General features: G+C 35.0%; 1 protein-coding gene across 4 annotated transcripts in view; it reads left to right on the top strand.

Annotated features, from left to right (window-relative positions):
- The window catches only part of RYR2 (ryanodine receptor 2), a 380163-nt gene that overhangs the window by 288232 nt on the left and 71133 nt on the right, over window positions 1-20798 (top strand). For all 4 annotated transcript variants that reach the window (XM_065680202.1, XM_065680204.1, XM_065680203.1 and 1 more), the window contains 11 exons: window positions 358-407; window positions 5596-5656; window positions 7378-7616; window positions 9680-9761; window positions 11224-11354; window positions 12820-13140; window positions 14485-14725; window positions 15067-15154; window positions 16687-16779; window positions 17110-17280; window positions 18226-18285. In XM_065680202.1, the coding sequence (XP_065536274.1) occupies window positions 358-407; window positions 5596-5656; window positions 7378-7616; window positions 9680-9761; window positions 11224-11354; window positions 12820-13140; window positions 14485-14725; window positions 15067-15154; window positions 16687-16779; window positions 17110-17280; window positions 18226-18285 (1537 nt within the window). The remainder of the gene's footprint in view (window positions 1-357; window positions 408-5595; window positions 5657-7377; window positions 7617-9679; window positions 9762-11223; window positions 11355-12819; window positions 13141-14484; window positions 14726-15066; window positions 15155-16686; window positions 16780-17109; window positions 17281-18225; window positions 18286-20798) is intronic.

Below are 20798 nucleotides of genomic sequence, written 5' to 3'. Positions count from 1 at the left end.
TGTCAGTGGTATCCTGAATAGTACACTGACCACGTTTTACTTCTTCAAGCTTCAATGGTTCTTTCCTTGTGGGTTATTATATAGGACGCTTTTATATTAATTAGCTTTGCTTTTAAATTTTTTTTGTTTCTTTAATTATAATATGTGCTTATTTAACCATGTCTGTTAAGGATATGCACTTAAAAACTCTTTCTTTAGTACTGTCCCACATTCTGCTCAGATAATTGATTCTTTCTGCGTGACATCATGTTGCTTTTCCTGCTCATATATCAGCTGTTATTTTTTCTTTCTCCCTTCCTCCCTCCTTATTTTTTTCCTTTTCCCTTCTTTTCTCTTTTTTTTTTCTTTTGTCTTCAGCCTGTTCTGCAAACTTGGAGTTCTTGTCAGGCATAGGATTTCACTGTTTGGTAAGGAGACCCTTGACAAATACTAGCATGGCGATCACTTAGTTTTCTTTGCCATTTTTGCATTGTGTTACGTGCTGCTTTGTTGCATGCTGCATGGCTGAAATGCATGGTCTTCACAGACCACTAATTGCTTAGGCTGATAGATCACAGAATTTGTTAGATGGACTAAAAAGCTTTGTAGTTATCAGTTTGGGGTGTTTTTTTATTTAATTGTCTGTATGTCTTGACTAATACATGGATTTCACTATCCTACCAAGGAATTTTGCTGAGTTTATTATAATTACTAATTTGTTATTTTATTCTAAATTGTTTGGGAAAAACAAAGTATCAGAACTGCACATTTGTATTGGAAAGTCATTAAGGACAATTTGTAGTGGGCTGAAATGCTTAGTTATGTTCTGTGGAATTCTTAAATATTCCCAGATGTGCTTGACTCCACATACGCATGTGTGCTATCTTTCTGATATTATGTGAATCTATCAGGAGCTCGGTGTTTGTCTTATGCTATGTGAAAATCACTTAATTGAAGTAAATTTGAAGTCTTTATCAAGAGTATATATTATATGCAGTGCGTGGCACAGTCATTTACTCTGCAATTTTTTCTTATGCCATGATGGTAGTATAGTTGAAATAGTACATTGTATGCATATATAGCTTCTGTGAGGGATGCATTGCAAACTTCAGTGTCCATGAACATACCTAATTGGGTAATTATCTAGCGGATTAGAATTTGATTGAGATAACATGCATCTAACTCAATTCCTGCATATTTCATTCAATTTGAAGGGAAGGAACTCACTTGCTGAAGCAGTGTGGTGTTAAAAAAGCTTACAGACCGTTATGAAAACCATTAAACTAAGAAGAAAGATCGGAAGTTATTTTGGGATATCGCTTTTAAATATATTTTGGGATGAGCTGAGTGGATTTGCCTGTAAAGCCAAAAGATCATAGGAGGAATGGAGTTATTTCTGCAGCTGTGTGGCTTTGTTGCAGCTTTTTCTGAAGGGTGGAGTATGTCACAAACGTACACATAAGCTCTGGTTTATACCCTAGGTTGTTTCTTCAAAGAACGAACTAGCTCAGGTATACTATTAAAATGTTGCAAATCTTTTTTATTATTGTGTGAATTTATTTTATTTTTTTCCCTAAAATGAGTAACAGCTGAAGTTAAAAATCTAAGTCAATGTAACTTTCTTCAGTATTAAAGGAAAGATCTTTTCAATTCCACATCTCAGTTTGTTCATTTCCTGTTGTTTGGCTGGGTCCAAGTGGTACAAGGAGATACGTCAGATGGGATCAGATGAATATTCACTATGACTACAGTTTTTACCTCCTTTCCTAGTGTGCTGTAACCAACAGAATACAAAATCCTCATGCCAACACAGAAGTTACTGTAGTTTTTACATGCGTTATGACATAAGACTCTGGAGCATGGTCGTTTACTGTGGAACTACTAACTGGAGTCAAAGTTATCTTACAGTTTGCCTTACCTTGACAGGGAATTACATCATACTAAAAAACCCGATCAAAAGAGTTGCGCTTACTCCTGCAGAGACAAGGACTGTGTAGAAGAAGTGACAGCTCATAAGGACAGCCTCTGAGCACAGCTGGGGCCTAGAAAGTTATTTCTGTGTTTTGGGGGCATCTTGAATGAGCAAGAGTTGCTTGATAATAACCTTTATGGATAGAGTAGGAGATTCGCTATGAGAGCAAAGTGCTGTATAGTTTTACTATGTAGGTGTTTTGTATTACTGTGAATTTGAATGGTACTTCTGAAGACACAGCTGCATGTTTGAAAGTGATTAGTAAATTCTCGTCACTTAAACTGTCTATAGAACTCTTGATAAAATGGGAAATTATGTGAGTCTTACAGAATGAACTTACACAGTTAATAGCATTTGATATCTATGAAGGTCACTGAGATTATGGAATTGTAATTTAGCATGGAATTATTATTTCTTTACACTGTGAAATAATTTACTATTTGAGAGCTGTAGGTGTGTATCAGTAAGACTACTGATTTACTTTAATTACTATTAGTGGTCTGAATTTGAAAGGTTTTAGTGATTAATTTTGGTGAATTGAGCATCTGAATTTCTATTTTCTCAGTTTAAAACCCAAATTTATATGACTAGTTTGATTCACATTTTATATTGTTTAAATCTCCAGTAAGGCAGTTTTTTTCTGGAATGGGTTGCCCAGAGAAACTGTGGCTGCCCCATCCCTGGCAGTGTTCAAGGCCAGGTTGGACAGGTCTTTGAACAACTGGGTCTAGTGGAAGGTGTCCCTGCCCATGGCAGGGGGGCTGGAACTAGATGATCTTTAAGGTCCCTTACGACCCAAACCAGTCTGTGATTCTATATAAGTATGTGAGATTTATGGTGGTTTTTTTTTAATCTTTATATCAATAATGCACAGTCATGAAACAAAAATTAGCCGGGTAAGATAAGAAAGGCCTGGGTTTGCTCACCCAGTTTGGGGAAATTAGAGCAATTAATCAGGGCAGTTCCTAAAAAGAACTAGAAGGCTTTTTCTTCCTAATGTCATCCTGAATTTAAAGTGTCTTTCCAGTGAGGCATCTTGGAATCAACGTCTATTGCACTTTCACAATACAGCAGCAGTTCTTCCCACCTGATATAATATTACAGCTTTCTAGAATATGTAGGACTGCACCTCAGGTTATTAAAGAAACTCAGTTGTGCAGTTCATGTGATCAACTGCATTTATAATACATGCTGAACAGTGATCCAACAGTTAAGCTAATATTATATTAGCTCCTGGGATACTTTTAGCCTCAAAACTACTGAACTCATGTGGTTTAGTATTTGCATATGTCCAGCCCCTGGTTTTTTTTTTAGCTGTGTGAAGAGCTTCCATAAGGAGCAGCTGTTGTTTCAGTTCTTACCCTATTGAATTGTACTCACCACCTCCCTTTTCATGATATAAAGCAATCTTATATACTGCATGTTCATTTCTACATCAGTGTTCTATATCTAGTTTTTAGGCTTCTGAAAGCTAGTCACATTTTTAATTAAGAAAAAATAGTATTTTTAATTTAATGAAAGTACATATATACACTGTGAAATATTGACAATAAAATAAGTTTAATTAGAAACCCCTTTATTTTAGGTTTCATAGCTCAGTTTAAAAAAAAAGATGGCCTAAAATTTACTGCTGACCTCAGGCTGGAAGCAAACTGATTCTTGAAACTTTCAGTTTAAAAAGGTTTATTTTTTTTTTAGATGTGGGATTTTAAGGTAAAATATTTAAAACACCTCTTTTTTGTGGCTTTTTGATTTAGAAATACAGTGAAAGCAGCTACATTTGCGATACTGAAAAAGAGCAAGACACAGAATTTCCACTGAACCTAAACCTTTTATAGCAAATTGCATTTTCTAAGATTGTGTAACAAATCCTTCCTGAAGGAGACATTCCAGAAAAGAAGCCTCATGATAATTTTACAAGTTTGGTTTTAGTATTACATGGCTAAACTCTATAATGTCAATCCATTTAGATAGAATGGGGCTGCATTTATCGTGGTTGTTGAATTTGTCCATCCCAGTCTGTGGAACCACCCACACTGCAGTGTCTGCTACCAGGATATGTCTAAAGCTTGTCTGGTTTTCAGAGTAACTAGATGAATTTGTGACCCTTCCGTCTGGTTGCAGCATACAAAGTACCTGATTCCTGATAAATATATGTTGCTCTTGAAATTTGTCTACATATTATAAATAGATTGACAGTTAAAATTTTCAGGGAGTAAGCACCTCTGTACTGCACTGTAGCATGCAGCTACACACCTGACTGACGAATATTAAAATACTGTTTCATGACAGTCTAATCCACAGTCTAAGTCTGGGTTGCTTTGAGCATTTCCCTCTATCCCTGATATCATTAGAAAGTCCTGCACTCTCTTCATCAGCACTGGCACTCATATCCCTAGAGCAGTACAACAGTAAGGAAAAAGTCAGGCGCTGATAAAAAAATTTAATCTTTTGGGTTGGGTTTTTTGTAGGACTTTTTTAGGCCACCTGAGCTTTCTCATCTGGTTGCTATAGCATCTTATGACCACCAGTGCGAAGAGGGTGGGGCTGCCTGGCTAGGGGCAGCCACGGAAGCTGTGGTTCAAGCTTGTTTAATCTACTGAGGTTGAACACCACAACAATACCTCCTAATTCGATAGCATAGAACAACATTCTCAGTGCTGTAATAAACCTTTCACTCCTTCCTTGCAATTTATCTTTTAAAATCTCTATGTCACTGAAATAGTTACTAATTTTAGTTCTAAGTTCGCCTGTATTTTCAAGTGGAATAACTACCAGTGAGAAAGTATAGTACACTGTGTGCAGATTACAGTGTTTTCAGAAATCCATCTTAAACATTCAATTTGCTGCTGCCTTTTTTTTTTTTTGTGAGAAAATTTAAATATTTTTAAGCAAGAAAAGGTATTTTCATTTTTGCAGAGATTTAGATTAAGTATACCTACATGTATTAAATAAACAGTGGATCAAATTTGCGTAGCCTAAATCCATTGATTTGAAAAGTGAATTTAGAGGGGGCTTGTACATGGCAACATCTTGGGATGTACATATGCATATAAGGTATGTTGTGTGCCAGTTCTCTTTTTACATTCATAGGTGTGAAAAAAAACATATTATGGGAGACATATATTATGTTAGAGACTGTTACTCGTGTGGGCCACACTTATTCTGCTATAAATGGCTGCAGCCCAGTGGTAACAGCAGGGAACTAACCTTTTTGATGACATTTTGTATAAATGTTCTCTTCCTGCAATAGCTTGCCAAAGTTAACAGCTTTTATGTTGCTTGAGAAGGGGGAAGATACGTGTTCAATAAACTTGAATCAATTAAAGCAAAACTAAGAGAACTTAAATGAAAACCAGACAATACACTGCAGCTCTAATTAACCCCACATTTAAGTGCTTCCATCTTGATTGCCTCAGCTATTTTATGAGAGATGCTTTACTGCCTCTGGTTACTGCATTTGTGTAAACAAGGCTAAGACAACAAACTGCATGTTTCTTAACTTGAATGTTAAAATTATGCAGAAGTTCTGTTGCACTTCTGCTATGCCATTTACTGTTTCATTAAAACAGGGAAAACAGAGTGTAGGTATGCTATACAGTATGCTCAGCCTAATCAGCGGATAATTTTCCTCCCTTGTTTAGGAAATGATGCAACGTCAATAGTCAACTGTCTTCACATACTGGGCCAGACCTTGGATGCAAGGTAATACACAATCTATTTTCTAAAATATGGTGAAAATTACTCAAGAAACTAAGGTTCAGTCAGATTTGTGGTGCCTGTGTAAGGCTACAGAATTTCAAAACTCAAGAAGTTATATTACAGAAAATAATTCCCATTACAAAGTAGGGGAATTACTAGTTAATTACAACGGTTTGGTAGAACAGTATTGAAAGTGTAACTTGCAGATAAACTTCAGATCAGTGGTGTTCATGAGCTGCTGGCTATTAGCTTATCTCGCTTTAATCATGTGACCATCCCAAACCCACAGTAACAGTATAAATATTTTGTTATTTTGCTTGGAAAAAAAATCAGGCATTAAATGCATATGAAATGCAGTAAATCTGCCTAATAGAATATTAGAAAATTTTTACATTGTCTTCAACGTTAAGTTATTCGCTGTCTAATTGGAAAAAAAAACAAACAAAAAAACACAGCTTTTACATTGAATTCATTAGTACTATTAAGTTAAATTAAGCTGCTTGAGCCTTTGTGAGGTTCATGGATGCGACAGTATTGAAACATTGGAGGGTAGTGTGTTGCTTTGGATTAACTATACAGTCAACTACCTGTGCTGATAGCTGACTTTTAGGTCTTTGCAGTTGTGAAACAAAACATGGTAGTTTAAACTACCTCCATGGTAATTTAAGAAAACTTTTATTCACTTTGAATTTACTCTCAAAAAATTGGCTGCATTACTTCTAGATAGCTCTTTTTCTCAGCATCTTTGCAGTGGGTTAAGTGAAGAGATATTTTCCATTTGCCGTGGGGTAGAGTCATGATCATGTCATTAGTATGCTTCAGCTGTTGCACTATAATCCTTTAAGTTGCAATATTTGGGGGTTTTGTCATAAATTGCACATGCTGTATGCATGGAATACAGATACAGGTGGAGGTCATCAATTCAGCTCTTGGGAGAGATGTAAAAATAATGCCAAAATGGGATTTAGGGATTCATGGAGGTTACATGAAAGTTTGAAAATATTGCCATTATTACTGTATATAATCGCTCTGTCAAACAAAAAAAAAGCAAACCTGAACTGTTATTCAATTTATAAAAGAATTTTGCTTGTATTTATTTTACGCATGACTGCATAGATACTTTCCTTAAATGAAGGATCTCTGTAATTGAGGTAGTTAAACAAGGTAATAATTTTCCTGGATTATACCATTACATAACCGATTATGGTGTTATAGTTATGTAATCAATGCACTTATTTATTTTATTTATATATTTTAAACAGATTTTGTTGGTTTTGATAATTCCTTTCTGGTGCCCTTATTCTGCAGGCAGAAATATGACTGTCATGTTTGGGAAGACTTTCTGAGCTCTAGCTTGAGATAGTTCTTCTCTTGCTAGAGTTATAAATTGCAGACTTACTCTTTCTTATTTTTTGTTGGGTTTTTTGTTTGGGTTTTTTTTTTTTGTTTCCCTCTGAACTCAACTGAATCAGTTAATTTGTACATTTAAAAGGACTTTATTTTTTCAGTGGGGAATCAGATGCAATTGCCTTATGTTCTGCAGGAGACCTGTGAAATGCTTTTCAGTAGGTTTTCTGGTGTGAGAAGATTTTACAATATCAGTAGATGAAAGATTTTTTTCTTAAGATCTTTATTTTCAATTTCATATAAACCAAGACTAGGCTTTATTCCATGCTTGTCTAATAGCATATTCTTTTTTATTTTTTTCTGCATTCCATATACAGGACTGTGATGAAAACTGGTCTGGAATCTGTTAAGATGGCATTGAGGGCATTTTTGGACAATGCTGCTGAGGATCTGGAGAAAACAATGGAAAATCTTAAGCAAGGCCAATTTACTCACAGCAGAACCCAGCCAAAGGGAGTTACACAAATCATTAATTATACCACAGTTGCTCTCCTGCCAGTGCTATCTTCATTATTTGAGCATATTGGACAGCACCAGTTTGGGGAAGATTTGATTTGTATGTATCATTTAGAAGTGCCATGCCACTAAAATGTCTATAGTGTCATGTAGTAAAGCACTACTAGACTCTCAGCTTTATTAGAGAAGGACAAATCCTTTTGACATAATTTTGATTGATTTAATCAAATGTTTGCTGTAATCAACCTAGAACAGTCTGTAGGTTTAATAGACTGTGTAAATATTAAAACAGACGTGGCTGTATTTAGACAGTCAGAAGTCTCAAGTTTGTATATAACTTTACCATAGATTTAGTGTGACTTTTTTTTTTTTTTTGTGAAAAGTTACTTTGCATAAATTAATTTGTATTTGCTCTGTCTATAAATGAGGTTATACTATGAGAATGATGTTATTCCATCATCCATGCACCTTGACTCAGTTTTGGTTAGCAGGGAATTTGGATGGGTACAGCTTAGATCCTAAGACTGGAAGGGGCTCCTGAAGAATTCAGGCAGTTGAGAAGGGAATGTGTATGAGCCTGTATATGAGATTTCTGTAGAGATTTTGATTATGGCAGATTTAATGCCCTTTATTTTCTCAAACCCATTCTCTACAAGACAAAATTTTGCAGTCTGCAACACAGAACTTCGATTTCATATATTTTAGGAACTCTACATGAATTCTGTTGTCCAGACTGCAGTAAAGAAAGCAAATCTGTTCTGTGTAGCTAAGTCAGTTATGAACTTAACTGAGAGAAGGACCTTGAAGAAAAAGATATCTAATCACATTTTTTCTCATTTTAGAATCCGGAAAAGTGTCATTTAAAGTAGCATTAAGAGAACTGTTTTTGAAAATTTGGAGTTGTACTGATGAATTCGAATTTGATGAGGTGTAAACATCATCTATTCTCATTAAGTTAATTTTATAAAATTCAGGAGGCTGTGACAGTATCCAGAGAAAGTCATCTCTGGGGTTCACAGCATCACTTGTTCATCATAAACCACATTTTCATACATCAAGATGTTCATGCCTTCTATCATTTTTCCTCTGGTATTCCATGTTTTGGAACTTAATAATTAGCCTCTGATACTTTGTCACTTACATTGGTATTCCTAATCAGCTATTCTACACACATCACACTGGTGTCAAACACCCAATTTGGGATTCATAAACTGAGAAAGAATATTTAATTTAAATTCTGCCTATTTGTTTTTTCTATAGCATAGTTGGAAAGGCTAATTTTTCTTACAAACTACTTTTTACATCTTGTTGAGAATAAGATTGACTTATTTCTACTACTTTGATGACTAGCATCTTGAGCTGGTGCTTATACCTAATACTATTACTATATGTACAGAGTAGTCCATGATGTGATCATGTGCAAAGGTTGGGTCAGTGTATATGAAGTACATGCTGGAAAAGCATTTTTTTCAAATATATGTTAAGATTATTCTCCAATTTTTGTGACTGAAACATTTGATAATTTCAAAACATGCTTTGGTGAAGTATTCATAAGAGCTAAAGGATTATTTTTCTAATCCTTTCTCAGTCTGAAGTATAAATTAAGTACATGCTATTAACTTGTATCTCTGTCTAAATTTTAAAATATCTAAACGGTGATTAAAAGAATTAAATATGTTTAACAGGATTGCTTATCTTTTGTAATATATTTTATGCAGTGGTGTTACATTTGTAAATTCATTTGTTCCTTAATATTTTTTTTCCACTTAGAGCACTTGATTTGCCATGAAACTTTAACAAGCTAGGAAAGATTCACTGACATTTTTTACATAGCTATAAAATTAAAAAAATCTCATATTATTCAATTAGATTTTATCTGTAAAGAGTTGGTATGCCATTAATTTCAGAAAGTGATTGCACTAGTGAAATACATTTACTATCTCAGCTGGTAACTTGGTATTGGAGTAAATGGAAGTTTTGAGTAAAGACTGTGGTGCTCAGTGGTCAGAAGTCTTTGTATTTAGAGAGTGATTTTTGTGGATTGCCTTTGGTAGCTTAATAGTATTAATTCAGTTATTGTCAAAAGAAACTTATTTTAGTTCTACAGAAATATATTGCAATAACAAATCGCTTCATACCTGTGATTTTTCTTATTCTCTTTAGTGGAAGATGTTCAGGTCTCCTGTTACAGAATACTGGCCAGTTTATACGCTCTGGGAACCAGCAAGAGTATCTATGTAGAGCGGTAAGAAGGAAAAGTGTTCCTCTATTTTTAAAATTCTTGTCTATGTTTACCTTCATGAATATGCAGTCCAGAGAAGAATGTAGGAAAAGATGGTTGGAAATGATTGTTGTTGGAAAGATATCTTAGAGACAAAAGGTGCTCAGATATTAAGTGGAATGCAGCTGCATGTATTACAATAGAGTGATATTGTTGCATTGTTGGCTTTCTGTTGGGCTGGGAAGGCACACTGCTGGCTCATGTTCAGTTTCTCATCAACCAACACCCCAAGTCCTTCTCTGCAGGGCTGCTCTGAATCTCTTCTCTGCCCAACCTGTAGCAGGCATTGCCCTGACCCAAGTGTAGGACTTTGGCTTTGTTGAACTTCACGAGGTTGGCACTGGCAACCTCTCAGGTGTGTCCAGGTTTTTTCTGGGTGGCATCCCTTCCCTGCAGCGTGTCAATCGAACCACACAGATTGGTGTTGTCAGCAAACTTGCTGAGGGTGCACTCAATCCCACTGTCCATGTCGCTGTCAAAGATGTTGAACGGGATCAGTCCCAGCACCAACACGTGGGGGACACCGCTTGCTACCCTGTCTCAAATTGGACAATGAGCCATTGACCACTGATCTAGAAAAAATATAAGTTCCTAAAAAACCCCACAAAACCCCTAAACCCTCAAGATGAATCTTGTTGCATCACTTGATCAGTTTGGAGCCCTTTTTCCTTTACTCAGCAGTTCACAGAATTGCTGGATTTCTGTCAACTGTATGGCTCAGCTTCAGCAGCTGAGGATTTCTTACATATCTAAAACTTGCTCTGATCAACTGAATTAGAAATCAAAGAATAGTTTTAAATGTTCCCTGAACGACCCAAGTGGAGTGCCAGGATCAGTTACTTCTTCGTAGAGGAAGGCTTTTTACAATTTTGACACACTCAAAGAATTTTGGTTATCAAATAAATGTCATATTCAAGAGATTGGAACAATGTTTTTGTGCAAGATCTGTCAGAGTTATTGATCATTAGAAGCAGTTCTCCACTCTCTGAAGAACTTGACTTTCATGCTAGACCAGGGTCTGAAATTACTTCACACAAATAAAATGATAGTTGCATTTGGTCTCTCGGTCTGTTCAGTCGCTTTTTCTTAACAGGAGAGATTACAGACAGTAAAGCTGAGAGGAAAGTAATAGAACAAAACGCATTGTTATGATGACTTTGGATATTCCCTGCATGTTCCTCATTTGCTCTCAGCTAAGCAGGCCACCTTCGACGTTTTATGTCTTAACATTTTGTTCATGTACTAGCAGAGGTTTGCTGGATTTGTTTCTATAATCTGTTCTTGTGTTAATGATCCTAATAATGTAATGACTTATCTCTTTGAGACGAGCTCATCTTAGAAAAAAAATGAGGCTTTTATACAACTATCCTGAGGTGCACTCAGTCATCAAAGATGTGTATCCTTAACAATGTTTGTTAATTCACAGGCAACGATCGGCACTAGGAGAATGCTTGGCTGCTTTCTCAGGTGCCTTTCCAGTGGCTTTTTTGGAAACTCATTTGAACAAGCATAATATCTACTCCATTTACAATACCAAGAATGCAAGAGACAGAGCAGGTATTTCCAGAAACTCACATGATGCCTAGGAAAACACAATTTCACTATAAATGCTACTTCCCTTAATACATATATTTTTGCATGTTTTATAGTGCAAGAATTTTCTTGTAATCTCTTGGTTGTATTTCTTTCCAAAATCAATCAGCTAAGTCTGTTAAAACTATTTTTTTTTTTTGTTTCTAAATATAACCAATGCTTTCATTTTGAGATACCATTCAAAAAATACCACTTTGGAATCAATTTATTGAATGGACCTTGCACGTTTTTGGTATCTGAGATGTTTTATATTTGATGATAAAATTATGTAACTCTAGTGCCTCAGTTTCTGTATGCAATATTGGGTCCTAAAACATACATACTTGCAATTGAAGGAAGTCACCTTTGCCTGTATTAAGTACATACTACACCCTTAGAAAGTGAATACACTGCAGAGGAGTATGTAAATATTTGTTTGAAATACAAAACAGTACAGATACTTTCTAGTAGCATTATGTATATTTTGCATACCACTGTGTTCCATTCTGAAACTCTTGATGTTTCTTATGCTAAAACACAATTGTTGAATAAGGTCATGCACATACTTGCTCCTACGGTAGAGAAGTTACATGAGAACTCTACAAACTCTGCTTTAAGGAGACTGTGATGGCTATGTAATATGTATTTGGGTTTAAGTAGAAGAGGCTGGTTTTGAAAAGCACTAGCCTGAGGCTATGTAGGTACAAACGCATGGATTTACAAATTGCAGGCTAAATGTTCAATATACAGATACCTCTGTGTGTCATTGTATGTGTATGTCAGGATGTTAGATACTGAAGAGCTAATAGTTGTGGTTACAGATATTTATTTGTAAATGAAAGAAACTGACCCAAAAAATACAGACAACTGCAGTGCCTTTTCAGAGAAAGGCACTGATAATTCAAAAACTTGAAAAATAAATACTTACAGTCACAAATTCACCTCCAGAAGTCATTTTCTCAGAATCTGCTCTACTTGTTATATCAGGCCATGATTTTCTTCTTCTCTTTGCATTTGATGTCTCATCTGATGTGTAGTGGAGAGATGTTTCATTGCATTAATTTGTTTCCTCAACTGCAAAACTTATGTTGGAAGACATTATGAAATTTAAGCTTGATTTTGATTTGTCAGAACTCATTCTCTAATAATTACATTTTTAAAGCTTCCATATAGGAATTATTTTTATTAAAGAAAGTTTTATTATTGAACCTTATATAAAAATCATTTATTATTCAATGCTATGAGAGTACCCAGGTTTTAATGTTGAGTTTGATTTTTTTGTTTTCGTTTGATTTTTTTTGTGGTGGGTTTTTGTTTTTTTTCCCCCTTGTATTGGAAGGGCATAAACGTAAATAAAAAACATAATTTTTATAGAATAGCAATTGAAAATAGTTATTTTCCCTCTATGAATTAGTCTATTGATTTTTTTATATTTTTTTCCCCCCAATAGTTCTCAGTTTGCCTACTAGTGTAGAAGAGGTTTGCCCAAATATTCCTTCCTTGGCGAAGCTAATGGAAGAAATTGTGGAACTGGCAGAGTCTGGTATTCGTTACACACAAATGCCACATATCATGGAAGTAATACTGCCTATGCTATGTAGTTACATGTCACACTGGTGGGAGCATGGGCCAGAAAACAATCCAGACAAGGCTGAAATGTGTTGCACAGCTTTAACGTCAGACCACATGAACACTTTGTTGGGTAACATATTGAAAATCATCTATAACAACCTTGGTATTGATGAAGGAGCCTGGATGAAGAGATTAGCAGGTAAGATGTAAAAACAAATGGGTGTATATTCAGAATATATACACACGTACACTCTGAATTACTCTGTATTTACCTTGTTAAAATTGAGCAGAACAGCACCTCTATTTTTACATTTTTTAAGAATACAGATATTGATTAACCAGAAATATTCAGTATAAAGAATGAGCCGTGTAAGCAGCACATTTTAATCTCTTAATAAGTAATATAAGAAGTACCTTTAGAATACTTCGTTTTCTTCAGAATATGTACATGTACTTTTTGCAGTATATTGAAGAACTATAGTAATTTAGGCCATTTTCATTATACAGCAGGTTTCCATTTGCAGCCATTACACAGGTTCTTACTCTTCTGTATGAGTGCTGGATCCTTAAAATACTGATGTGAAGCTGTATATCTAAGATAGGTATCACAATGAAATGTGGAAATGTATGTAATTTTAGTAAGCCTTATGTTAACTTCATTGTGACACCTTAAAATTTATTCTGAAACTCTCAGTGTTACAGTCTGTAAGGAAAAGTCATTTCAGTTTTGTGAATTTAGTTTTTCAATTACACTTTCTTACGGTTTTCCAATACTTATTGTTGTAGTAATTCCATTCGTGGTAGCACTCTGTGTTCCTAGTCTTTTGAGAATTAGTAATGTAATTTGCTTTAAGAATATCTGCCTAAAATTCTTTGTCATCTAATCAATACATTACAAGTTAGTTTGCACTAATGGGCCCAGATGAATTGTTAATTTACATATTCATTTTTCTAAGTAGATATGCAAACAGCTTGTGCTATGAAGTCTCAAATGGCTGGTTGCTGAATGGTTGAAAAGGTCTAATTTCTATCTACACACAATCCTTCCACTGTCCTAATGTGCATAAAAAATGCAAGCAGGCTTGCATTCAGTAGGTTTGCAAATAACTAGAACATGCTTTCCACTTACTTGCTCAAGCTAAAAAGCAAGATTCAAAAGAGAAGCAAGTGGCTGAGAAAACTTGTGTGTGCATTATGTAGCTATATGGGCGTCCAGTGATACATACCATATACAATTTCTACATTGCTCACTAAAATCTTGCAGCTAAATACCAATATGTTGACAGCATGCAGTAAAGAGGTATTTATGATCTTAGTCTGTGAAGCTGTAATTTCTGCCCACATAGTGACAAAGTCAGGTGATAGTTTTCACTATGTGAAATCCTGACCACATTTAATTCTTGGCAAAACTTCTGCTGATTTCAATGTGGGCAGGATTTTACTCTGTAGCCTAGAAATAAGATCCAAAGAAAAGGGAAAAGATGAAGTTTCTATTTATATTTTGTGGCCAGGTATATGTTATAATGCTCATTACCTTAAATAGTGTTTTCCCAGCCCATCATAAGCAAAGCGAAGCCACAGCTCTTAAAGACACACTTCCTGCCACTGATGGATAAGCTAAAGAAAAAAGCAGCAGTGGTTGTATCGGATGAAGAACATCTAAGAGCAGAAGGCAGAGGTGACATGTCGGAGGCTGAACTGCTCATCCTAGATGAGTTCACCACTTTGGCACGGGACCTCTATGCCTTCTACCCTTTGTTGATTAGATTTGTGGACTATAACAGGTATGTGGAGAGGAAAGGGTCAATGAATCTTGTAAAACCTTCCTGTTTATTGATACCTTCTCTTATCCCTTCATCTGCCTAGCACTGAAAAAAAAAAAAGGTGCAATCCAAATCTATTGTGTTAGACCTAGGATTAATGTGGAAGGATTTTAAGGGTTTTGAAATAGGAGGATTTTAAGGGGTTTGAAATAGGACAGCAAGAAGCCGCTGATACTGGAAAGGATTAAAAGCATGCATGCTTGCCTTTGTTAGCTTGTATACCTGTAAAATGTTGAAAACTGGTTTGAAAGCATAAAGCCAATGAAGATCATCTGCATTTCCACACTTTTACCAAATTTTAGGGCAAAATGGTTGAAAGAGCCCAACCCTGAAGCGGAAGAATTGTTCCGCATGGTGGCTGAGGTCTTCATTTACTGGTCAAAGTCTCATGTAAGTAATTCCTTAGTAACTACTTGTTTTAATTAGGTTTCTTAATAGGCAGATCAATTATTTAGTGGTTTTGTTGAGAAGACACATTTAACAACAGAAGTGAAACTGCAGATGGGAAGATATTAATGACTCAGTTTTCTGACACTCTTGAAATGCCTGAATAGCTAGGGAAGTTGATGAATGTTTTGTAGCATAGTAACACTGATCATAGATATATTTCATATAAATTCCAATTTGTTTGTTGTGGAGTTTTGGGGTGTTTTGGGTTTGGTTTAGTTGTTGTTTTTTGGTTTTTTGTTGTTTGGGTTTTTATATATATATATGTATGAAGTTCATTGATGTCTGTGTCCTTACCCTCCTTTTACTATTGTTATTTTCACCCCCAAAGCACTTTTATAACCAGTCCATTTTCCTGAATTGTACAGTTTTTCTGCTTGAGCCTCTGTGAAAACTTATAATAAAAATTACATAGAAGGGTCCTGAACATGACTAATGCAACAAGGGTCTCCTGAAGGAAATGTGCAGCTCTCTCTATGGTCACTTAGATTGTATTGCAGTGTAGATCTGTATTTCTTTAACAAAGTTAGAGGCATATAATTCAATCATTAAACCTAGATCTGTAGTTGTATTTAATGTAGGAAAGTCAGTAAGTGTTCTAAGAGCAAGAAAGTGGCAAATATATCTTACAAGGAACTCTAGCATATTTTCTTCCTAGATGATACTATTTTGTATTTCATAAAATTTACCAGTGAAGGATTTCTTCCTAATTCCACTTATACAGAATTTACCTTTAGTTCTCAAGTCTGAGTCCTCTGCTTGACATTCAATAACCAAGGGGTCTGCCTTAAGACTTAATCAGACATTACCACTGATAGTGCTTAAATAAAAACAAAACATGATTCATGTGAATACTGGATCAAAAATAATTAAATAAACACAACAGAAGAGTTAGTTTCAGGTATTAGATTTATGTATAGACTGTTTATACTAAATTTCTGTTCTCCTGTAACTATAATTCTCTCAACTTTGTATTTGTATACTTGTGCCTGAATTTGAATGTAAGATTATTATAAACATCGCTGTACACTGACACTCTAGGTAGATCATTCAGATTACTTGTGCATTCATAAGTTCAGTTTTTTATTTAAAGTCCCCTATGTATCTGAATATAATTGGATTTAAAAAGGAGATGGGGGGGGGGGAGGGGAGAGTGGGAAATGGATTATTTACTACTATGGAAAACCAAGACAATATTTTTATATTGAATTACAGGAGGATTTTTATCATAGATTTTTATTGTAGCTGTTTCAAAGCCAGAGAAACATTTTTTCTAACGGACATAAAAAAAACCAACCCAAAATACACACCTGCCTGGGCTATGTCGTGTAAATAATATTGGCCATAATTGCTCATCTTTTTCTGTCCTTTGTAGATTTTAGAAATTTCCAGTTAATTTGTATTTTTATTCAAGGTTTCTTTAGATAGATTCCTCATATAAGTGCTTCTGACTGAGATCTTATCTGTATTTCTAGAATTTCAAAAGGGAAGAGCAGAACTTTGTGGTACAAAATGAAATCAACAACATGTCATTCCTTATCAGTGACACCAAATCCAAGATGTCTAAGGTAGTGTAAAGATTTTTCTTTTTTTCTCTTTGCAGAGGGGAAGGAGACAGAAGTACACAGAAGGACTTTTTGTTTGTTTTTTCGTTTTTTGCTAACAGTGTCTGTTGAAAACACTGGGTTGAGAATCAAAACATAGTCGTTTGAGAAATACAGTGGACTTTCAAGTTACTGGTGCAAAATATTGGCAATTATATAGTGGCAGTTCCATTGGATAGGGTTGTAGCTATATAGGTAGTAAGGAAATTGTCAAACCAGACCCAAGTACAAAGCTGTTAGGCAACTTCTTTTATTACATACCGGATTCTTTTATATCTTTGCTTTATGCTGCAGGCAGCAGTTTCTGACCAGGAGAGGAAAAAGATGAAGCGAAAAGGTGACCGTTACTCTATGCAGACCTCTCTCATTGTAGCAGCACTAAAGAGATTACTTCCTATTGGCCTAAACATTTGCGCTCCTGGAGACCAAGAGCTGATTGCACTGGCCAAAAATCGCTTCAGTATGGTAAGTGCTCTTTCTGCAAAGAAAAGTAGAAATATTTTACTATTAATTAATAATAATTTAATAATTCAATTATTTGAGTATTTTCCCCCATCCTCATTCTTACAGCAGGGCACAAATAATCAAAATTATAATTCTGTTGTATAAAGGCACATTGGGTGACTATGGTAGACTGTAATCCACATATCTCATTTTCAGCACATAAAACATTTCAGTATGGCCAGATTTATTTCCTAAATTAATTTCTATATGAATTGAGATACTATACTTAAATTAAACCAGTAATTTCTCTTTCTTGTTTTTTTACTGTTAAATTGTATTTGTTCTGTTTTATAAAGCTTGAATTTGGAAATGCATATAAGAACTGGATGTTTTCTAACTTCTTTGTCCAATATCGTAGCTATTTCCTTTTGATCACACCCATGTAAATGCAAGAATTTTTGTAAGGATAGACTGTCTTAAAAGTGATTCGTGTAGGAGTAAAATCGCAATGAGATACTGTGATTGCAGTTCGGACTATACACCTTTCTTTAGCTGTGCTGCTTTATACACCCTAGTGGGTTATATGACCTTTGCACAGCTGAACTGAATGTTTATAGAGAGAATATCTCCAGAAGGAACAAAAAGCAAATCAGAGAAGGCTGTGTTCATGATACTGCTTTCATTTGGTCAAACTCTGGTTGAAGTATATATATATATGTACATACTAGTAATTTCAATTCAGATTTGCGTTTTGTGTGTTACTGTTATACCATCCAGAACTTGTTCCTGTGAGCTTGGATGTGTCTAGCTGTGGCCTGATAAAAAAAGACATATTGCCACTGAGATTCTTCTCAGTCTTCCACAGTCAGTTTTATTCATCATCTGAACTAAGCCCAAGGTTGACATTTGTATGAATAATATCTTCTGTTCCTTCTTCTGATTGCCTGATTCGTAATTTATTCACAGAAAGATACTGAAGATGAAGTACGAGATATCATCCGTAGTAATCTTCATCTCCAGGGCAAGGTAATCTATATGGAGTTTTTGAACATGATTTTTCTTCCCTTTAATTCATTTGTTGGTGCTATATAATGACAACCTACCTTGGTTCATTATGATAACTTCCAAGTACCTTTTTTTATTTCATCAAGTAACTTGTTCATGTAAATGTTAGGGTTTTAATGTGTTTATATGCACTATATACACTTACATATGTCCCTTCAAATCCCTGCTTATACATATTACTATGAAATTGGAGATAGAAGCAAAGTTCACCACTATTTAAACTCTTCCTTCTATTATTCAAGATAGAATATGCAAAACGCTCAGTTATTTTGTACCAGTTTGAAGCATAAAGTAAAAGGAAGCTGCCAGTTTGGCATACTCTAGAAAGTGAAAAATCTCCGCTTTGCTCAGTTTTTTTCCTATTTTTCATCCAGGAAAAAAAAAGTATTTTGGGAAGTGTAGACTTTTGTTATGGAATTCCAGTTAGTGCCAGATGAATAGCTCTAGGGACGAAGTCTTGAACTGGCCCAGTGTAGCTGAACTGTTTTAATGCTTCAAATAATGGCAAAGAAGAAGCCATAATATAGGCGTGTAATAAAATTATGTACATTTCTTCTCTGTTGAAGGAAGATGCAATCAGACCTATGGATGGTGCTTTATTTAGGATTGTCCTTTACCTCCTCTCCCCACCCCAGATTTTATTCACCTCAAGGAAAAAACTAACTAGTATTTCCTGTGCTCATTAAATGGTTAGAAGCAATAAACATGTGAGTTGGAAATCTGACTTTCTTTTTTTTGTTGCCTTTTTTTTTTTTTTCTCCTTCTGAAAGCATATATAAGAATCATCTAGAAGTCTAGATTCTACTGATTCGGTGCGTGGCAGTAAACGCTATTTTTTATTTTGTTTCTTCTTTTTTTCATTAAGACTTGGAAATGGGATTTTTTTTTTTTTCCTGAATAATGTCTGAAGATTCAAGCAGTGTTTTGTGGAGTTTGTGGTTTCTGAGAGCACACAAGAAGGATACAGCGTTTTGCAATGCTAACAGCGTTTTTCATAAAATACTGCAAATAAAAGTCCAGTAGATTTAAGTTATAGGGATTGACCTTGAAAAGTTTACCACTGAAAACAAAAGATTCGGTTAAATCCTATGAAAAGCTTGAAACACTTATACAGCAAATGTTATTATATGCTTCAGGCTAGATGTGAGTTAAAAATTCTTTGCAATGAGGGTGGTAAAATACTGGAACAGGTTGCTCGGAGAGGTGGTGGCTGCAACCTCCCTGGAGACATTCAAGGCTAGGCTGGATGTGGTTCTAAGTAACCAGATCTAGTTGAATATGTCCCTGCTCATTGCAGGATGGTTGGACTTAGATGGACTTTGAAGGTCCCTTCCAAACCAAACTATTCTATAAGTCTATGATTTATGATTCTGTGATATACTAAGAAGCAGAAGAAACCACACCATCAAAGTGCTAGGGAAAAAAGAGCATTTATGAAGATCTTAATCAGCAGCAGTTCTTAAGTAACATGCATGCCATGAACATACAGACTTTAAGTGTATTGTGATTTTGTGCATGAACTTCAGTAATGTCTTCTGAATGATGAAAGGTATTTCCGTTCTGACATTTTCAGTGTTTGTATATCGTCTCCTTGTGAGCCATGCAGTTTTAATTCTCGTCTGGCATTTCATGCTGCTTCTCAGCACTTGTCCTCCTGTTTTAAGTACTTCAGTTTCTATTCTGTTTCTTTAGGGTTGCATTCTGTGTAAAGCTATTAAAAATTTTCTGCCTTACTGCTTGGTTGCCTCAGAATAATGATACTTAGTACCTTGATCTGTGCTTTCTCTGCAGAAACTTCCTTTGGTTCAATTAGAAGTTTGCTATTATTCAGGAATGTATCACCTCCACTGTTTATAACACAGGAGAATAAATATACATTAAAATTTCTTATATTGATAAAATTTAGTGGTGCCTTGATAATTAAGAAGGAAGTAATCTTAGCTAATCTGAAGTATATACTGAAGGATTTTCCAGTTGTAAAATTTTCAACACTGACACTGGATTTTCCTAATTCTAAAATGAATTCCCAGTAGAAGATGACATTGTGAAAGGGAACAACATAAATGTGGCTAACAAAGCTAGCTAGCTGTTGTAGCTAGCTTTGTTTTATAGCTACCTTCGCATTACTTTACTAGCTTTGAAAAGCTCTGGTTTTGACATGTATGAGAAAAGTAGTCAACTCAGTTACGAACAAAATACAGCATTTCAGTACTTCAATTTGTTACTGTGTTTATTACCTTTATTATGATTTGCTATTTATTGCTAAGTAGTTTGTTCCCAGTGGCTTGAAATACATCTTTCCATGAATTATTTAGCACTACACATTCTAGAGTTCACATTAAACCTACGTGTTTCACTTAATTATTAAAAAGTATAATGTATAAAGTTAAATTCAGTAGTTATTTACAAAGTACAATATAATTTATTCCACAGTGTTAGTAGTATTCAGTAACTATCATGACTGAATCAAGTAC

The sequence above is a fragment of the Lathamus discolor genome, chromosome 5 (assembly GCF_037157495.1).
Source record: "Lathamus discolor isolate bLatDis1 chromosome 5, bLatDis1.hap1, whole genome shotgun sequence".
In the NCBI taxonomy this organism is placed as follows: Eukaryota; Metazoa; Chordata; class Aves; order Psittaciformes; family Psittacidae; genus Lathamus; species Lathamus discolor.
Note: the sequence above shows the minus strand (reverse complement) of the source record. Positions and strands in the feature narration are given on the sequence as shown.